The sequence below is a fragment of the Sminthopsis crassicaudata genome, chromosome 2 (assembly GCF_048593235.1).
Source record: "Sminthopsis crassicaudata isolate SCR6 chromosome 2, ASM4859323v1, whole genome shotgun sequence".
NCBI lineage: Eukaryota > Metazoa > Chordata > Mammalia > Dasyuromorphia > Dasyuridae > Sminthopsis > Sminthopsis crassicaudata.
Window position 1 is genome coordinate 467,731,474 of NC_133618.1, and position 6,545 is coordinate 467,738,018.

The following is a 6,545-nucleotide window of genomic DNA, read 5'->3' on the forward strand; positions in this document are numbered from 1 at the left end:
ATGAATAAATTTCCCTCCAAAGTTTATGTATGCTAGATTAGGAACCCATGTCCTAGAGTATAATTGAAACCATTACTACATAGAAATGTAGAATACTAAATCAGTTTCTAGCCTACTTGAAAAGACTATTTAATGGAATAGAAAATGTTGGTTAGAACTCAGAAAACCTGTTTTATTACTTTTGACTAGTTATAAGGGGATTTGGACAAGGTCCTAAAGCAGCCTTAATGAGCTATTAATTCCAATGTTATCAAACTTCTATCACCATTAGGCTTAAAGACTGAAAGATTCTATCACTTGATCTCTTACAAAGTCCTAATATTAGCAGCCTCTTGCCTTTCATAGGATTATTTGTATAAACTTCAAAGGTATTAGAGAAACCAGTTTTTAAGTCACTAAAACCAACATGTAAATAACAAACATTTATTGGTATCACTTAATGGTAGAAAAAAAGTTCTACACCAAAATGCACATGACCCAATTGTTAAATAGAACATTTGCAAGGTGAACACATTTGCCAACCCAGGTTTCTTTCCCCCTCCCCCCTTAAGCCAATTCTAATCCCCTTCCAACCATTTCCCCCCCCTCCCACCACCCAACCCCCCAAGAGTAACTGCTAACAAAAGCAGCAAACAGCCACTTGGGCTATAGCATTTTCAACTCCACTCCATAGTGAAGATTCCAATTACATTCGAGATTGAGTTCTCTCCATTTTCTCCTAACAAAAAGTTCCTGAGTCCAGTATTTACAATATTACAACACACACAAGTGGTGTCTACAACTCATCTTTTTCTCCTGTTTCTTCGCTCCCTGGGGGAGGGCCTGCACCACCATATAGCTTACTAACAATAGGCTGGACAATTTCTTCAAGTTCCTTCTTTTTTGCTTTGAAATCTTCAATTTCTGCATCTTGGTGACTCTCAAGCCACTCAATTTTTTCTTCCACTGCTTTTTCTACAATCTCCTTGTCTTCAGAGGAGAGCTTTCCACCCAGCTTTTCCTTATCACCAATCTGGTTCTTTAGTGAATAGGCATAACTCTCCAGCTCATTTCGGCTATCAATACGTTCTTTAAGCTTCTTGTCCTCCTCAGCAAACTTCTCAGCATCATTTACCATCCTTTCAATCTCTTCTGGTGTAAGCCGGTTTTGGTCATTGGTGATTGTGATCTTGTTCTTGTTCCCTGTGCCCTTGTCCTCAGCAGTGACCCGAAGAATACCATTCACATCTATTTCAAAGGTGACTTCAATCTGAGGGACCCCTCGAGGAGCAGGAGGAATTCCCGTTAAGTCAAATGTTCCCAGGAGGTGATTATCCTTAGTCAGAGGTCGCTCACCTACAAAGATATTACATCAATACTTAAAATGCTGTTAGGACAAACTATTATAAAACCCCCCACATATCATTATCTTTACTTAATATTTTTATATTCATTCAATTTTAGCTCCAACTACATACCACTGGCAAGAACTACATTCCCCAAAGGCAGTCCAACCAAACTGAATGTTCTAATCTTTTTCTGTATAAGCAAAATATTTAGCTCAATATCCTATTTTTTAAATTAGTAACAAAAGGCAATATGGCTTCAATAAACAGGCAACAAGGGAGGAATGGAGAAAAACATGTTTTAGTTATTACTTTGGATATATGATATGACTTTTCTCCCTAATGACTGGGAATTTAAAGAAAGGCAAGACCCTATTTTTTCAGAGCCCAAGATGGTCAGTACATCTCTAGATGCTAGCTGATAACTTTATTAGCTGGGGTCATAAACAAGCATTATTTTTTTTTGTCTCAATTTTCTCATTTCTAATTACAGTACTATTCTTAAAGACAACAGTTGATAAATAGTCTAAGTTTACTTAGTAGACTTATTTCTTTGTATTAAAATATATTACCTTCATAGACTTTGATAGTGACAGTTGGCTGATTATCAGAAGCAGTAGAAAAGATCTGAGATTTCTTGGTGGGCACAACAGTATTTCTTGGGATTAATTTGGTCATGACACCACCAACAGTTTCAATGCCAAGTGTAAGGGGACACACATCAAGAAGCACCAGATCACCTAAAACAAAAAGAATTATAGTTTCAAGTTAAGTTTGACATTAGTAATAGTCTTTAATGGATACACAAAATAATTTATGTGCAGCATCATATCACCAGTCAGGATTGTGCATTACCTCTAATCTATATTCTTTTTTCCCTATGCTTTCTAATTTTTAAAAAATTTCAATAGTATTTTCTTTTTCCAAATACATGTAGAAATAATTTTCAATATTATTTTTTTGTAAGAATTTTTCTCTCCCTCCCTCCCCAAGACAGCAAACAATTTGATATTGGTTATTTAAATATATATATGTATATATACACACACACACACACACACAATAAACATTTTTTCTACATTAGTCATGTTCTGGAAGGGAAAGAAAAGATCAATAAAGGGTCACAAGTCATAAGCTAGTTCATGATAATGGCTGCAAAGAGAAGTGTGTTAGGAATTCTATTAAAATCTTTTTGGAAATGTTAAAAATGTTGACCTACCAGTATCTTGGTCACCAGACAATACACCAGCCTGGACAGCAGCACCATAAGCAACAGCTTCATCTGGATTAATGCCCCGGGAAGGCTCTTTGCCATTGAAAAACTCTTTCACCAACAGTTGTATTTTAGGGATCCGAGTAGAGCCCCCAACAAGAACAATTTCATCAATATCAGACTTCTTCAAGTCTGAATCCTCTAGTACTTTCTGGACTGGCTTCATTGTAGATCGGAACAAATCCTAAAACATGAATCAGTAATATATAATCACTAGAAGGCCTTTACTTCTATAATTTACAGGGAAAGTAAAATCCATTAATCCACTATAGTTTCCAACACATCTTTCCATGTCCTATATACCTACCATGTTTAGTTCTTCAAACTTAGCACGAGTGAGTGTCTCAGAGAAGTCTTCACCTTCAAAGAAAGATTCAATTTCAATTCTAGCCTGATGTTGGGAGGACAAGGCCCGTTTAGCCTTCTCAACTTCACGTCGAAGTTTCTGCACAGCTCTGTTGTCTTTCCTCACATCTTTTCCAGTCTTCTTTTTGTACAACTTAATAAAGTGCTCCATGACTCGCTGATCGAAGTCTTCTCCACCTAAATGAGTGTCACCATTTGTGGCCACCACTTCAAACACTCCATTGTCAATGGTGAGCAAGGACACATCGAAGGTGCCACCACCCAGATCAAACACAAGGATGTTCTTTTCTCCCTCTCTCTTGTCTAGGCCGTAGGCAATGGCAGCTGCCGTACTGGTGAGGGAGGGAAAAAGGCTGTCAGATTAGCACTTTCTCTATTTCCAAAACACTTTATACTTCCCAGATTATCAATACTTACGGTTCATTGATTATCCTCATGACATTAAGGCCAGCAATTGTACCAGCATCTTTGGTTGCCTGACGCTGGGCATCATTGAAATAAGCAGGAACAGTAACAACTGCATGAGTAACCTAAAAAAAAAAAAAAAAAAGTCACTCATTTAAGGCCATAAGTCAGTAGTCGCTATAGAATCATAAATATTAGGGATGAAAGGGATCTTATCAATCTTTTCTATTTTCTCTTTTTACATGGGGAAAAAACCTCTATTGAGGAAATTATGTCAGTTTTCAAAAAAAAAAAAAAAATCACATTAATATATGTTTCTTGATTTTTCCCTCTTCAGTAAAGAGCTTTTTACAGCTGCATCTTGCCTATCCATTTTTCCATTATCAATCAATCCCCCATTTTAAGACATTACACTATATGGGGAACAGTCTAGACCTATAGTTATCACTGGCATAGGAAACTCCTTCCAATGAATGCAGGAAGAACCTTCTCTACAGCAAATCTGACAGAACTATCTAGAATGCTGAAAGGTTAAGTTACTTGCTCACAGGTCATGTAGCTCAGTGTGTCAAAACAGCACAACATTCAAGATCAGCTTTTAACGTAGTATACTATTTTATTTCTCTTACTATGTTATGGCAACAATGTCAAATGTTATGAATGAACCCCACATTTGACTATCAATTTTCTAAAGTTCTTACCTTCTTGCCTAGATATGCCTCAGCTGTTTCCTTCATCTTAGTCAAGACCATAGCAGAAATTTCTTCAGGAGCAAATGTCTTTGTTTGTCCACCTCCAACATCTACCTGAATGTATGGTTTGGTCTTCTTTTCAACCACCTAATTTTTAAATGATTAAGATCTGATTATTTACATCCAAATAAATTGTATTATATACAGACATAGGTTTATTTTGTTACAAGAATCTACTATCTTATGAAGACTTTATAGCCTTAAATTTTCTCCCAGTAGTTAATTCTGTATCAGCATTTTAAATTCCCTGGATGCCATAGAAACTTAGGACTATTCTAACTTGCTCTCCTAGTACTAATACTATGCTGTCCAAAAGCAATTATGGATTTTTGTTTACTTAGTTATACTTTCCAAAAACTTTTGATGATTTTAATCAAAGCCATTATTGATCGCATTCTAAAAAGAATTTCTGGGTAATATGGTTGGACCAATACTATTGCCTAACAAAGAAACTGTGCTCTTTCCAGGCTTAATTTTATTACAACACCACTGTTTGTTCAAGCACTATTAATGTTCTAAAGATTTAACCATTTTAAAGATGATAGAACGAAAAAAAAAAAAAAATCTCTGGGATCTTAAAACAAAGGGGTCATATTAAACCAATATCAAATATGGCTAAAGATGCCACTTTTTAAAAAGTCAAAGTAAAAGCTGAAGTTCAAAACTATATCCTAGAGTTTTCCTAATTGAGGTTTAACATCCCATATTTTAATACATTATTAATTCACGGAGAAAAACAGACCTTGAAGGGCAGATATTTAATGTCTTGCTGCACTGAAGGGTCATTCCACGTTCGGCCAATCAGGCGCTTAGCGTCAAAGACTGTGTTCTCCGGGTTTGAGGTAAGCTGGTTTTTGGCGGCATCACCAATGAGCCGCTCTCCTTCTGGGGTGAAAGCCACATAGGAAGGTGTGATTCGGTTGCCCTGATCATTGGCAATAATTTCCACTCGGCCATTCTTAAACACGCCAACACTGGAGGAGAAAGACCAGGCCGGAGAAAACAAATGAGCCTTGGACAAAATTGTTAAAGAAAACACTACTAGAAAACAGGAAAAAGGGGAAAAACCATCCTCCCCATTGACCCTCCTCCCCTTGCCCCGATCTTAAGAAATCAGATTTGGGCAGGAGGGGAGGCCCGCCTGGGCCTAAAGGATGATTGCATCTCATCCCTTCCACAAACACCCCCCCCCCCCTCCAGGATCTGGTCTCCGACTTCCAAGAAGGCTCCCAAAGAAAAAACCTTCCGGGACCGAGGAAAACCCCTAACAAAGGCTCGTGGAAATTTTCCAGACTGGATCCTCCCAACCATAGGCCTTGGCCTAGAGACGCTGTCAGAAGCCAGGGATGGACCAGATCCTCTCGGGGCCCCCCAAAAAAACTCTCGAGATGGGGAAATTTCAACAGGGGCAGCTGTTGCTCTTACCACGAGTAGGTGGTGCCCAGATCGATGCCCACCACAGTGCCCACGTCCTCCTTCTTGTCGTCTTCATCAGCCCGAGCCCCCATGGCCACCAGGAGCAGCAGGGCGGCCGCCGCCGCCACGACCGAGCGCCTCATCCTGTCTGTAGGTCCACCCGCCCTCCTGCTTATCTGCGCTTCCGTTCGCCCTCCGCTCTCCGGACAGGATTCCTTCGATGGAGTTAACTGGGATGAAGAGGGAACAACCTGCAGAGAGAGACACGGGTCGCGCTAAGAAGGCCGGGGCCGACAGAGGCCCATCGCCTATGGGCGGAAGCTCCCCCAGGACCGGCCAGGGCCAAGGGGCGACGGCAACGAAGCATAGATTAGTTAGACTCGGTTCTCTTAGCCTCCTTCCCCAAATTGGGGCCCAAGGTCGCGGCGCTTACCTCGCACGGAAGGTTTGCAAAAAGTCTCAGCAGTCTCAATGGTCCTCCGTCAGTCCGTTGGTCAAGTCTGGGCCCGAGCCGGCGCCGACTTCTCTTATATATCCACCCCCCAGCCCCGTCGTGGAGGCCTCCGATTGGTGGAGTCTCCGCGCGTTGGACGCCTCTTATTGGCCTCAAACACCAAGCTGGCCACCGCCGATTCGAGGCGGCGGCAGCCGCAGCCTACGTCATCACATCGACTCTCCCTCATCGTCTCATTGGTCTTCCTTTGAGCCCAAGAGAACCAATCGAAGAGGCATTTTGGCCCTGCGGAAGCATTTTATTGGTAGACTCTCTGTCAATCACTTAAAAGTGGCGCGCGCCGGCCTCTCAATCCTCAGAGCAGTTTCCGCTGGTTGCCGCCCTGGTCCCACCTTCTCTCTGGAGCTTCTGAGACGTTCAAGTGGGTGTCGGCTGGGTTACCTGTTGGGGAGTTGCAAACTCTGGTCCCCGCCCCTTCAAACATTCCATGCGCTCCCCTTGGCTCCCGATTCTAGTGTCTGTATGGTAATCTCTCTTTACTCTGCCTATTGGTG

The 6,545-nt window shown here is 41.1% G+C and overlaps 1 protein-coding gene across 1 annotated transcript; it reads right to left on the reverse strand.

Moving 5' to 3' along the window:
* Nucleotides 1–409: 409 nt before the first annotated feature.
* On the reverse strand, nt 410–6,097 carry HSPA5 (heat shock protein family A (Hsp70) member 5). Its single transcript, XM_074293080.1, has 9 exons — nt 5,971–6,097; nt 5,547–5,788; nt 4,864–5,095; nt 4,071–4,208; nt 3,382–3,494; nt 2,906–3,296; nt 2,545–2,782; nt 1,898–2,065; nt 410–1,335 (listed from the first exon to the last, which is right to left on the reverse strand). The coding sequence occupies exons 2-9, from the start codon at nt 5,678–5,680 to the stop codon at nt 776–778; spliced, it is 1,974 nt and encodes a 657-aa protein (XP_074149181.1). The 5' UTR covers nt 5,681–5,788; nt 5,971–6,097; the 3' UTR covers nt 410–775.
* Between the last annotated feature and the right edge of the window lie 448 nt (nt 6,098–6,545).

Excerpts from the sequence above, each read along its gene's own strand:
- HSPA5 (XM_074293080.1), bottom strand. The coding sequence starts at position 5,680 with ATGAGGCGCTCGGTCGTGGCGGCGGCGGCCGCCCTGCTGCTCCTGGTG. Across the intron at positions 2,066-2,544 it reads GTCTGGTGACCAAGATACTG|GTGATCTGGTGCTTCTTGAT; the intron begins GTAGGTCAACAT and ends TTTTTGTTTTAG. Across the intron at positions 1,336-1,897 it reads CACTATCAAAGTCTATGAAG|GTGAGCGACCTCTGACTAAG; the intron begins GTAATATATTTT and ends ATATCTTTGTAG.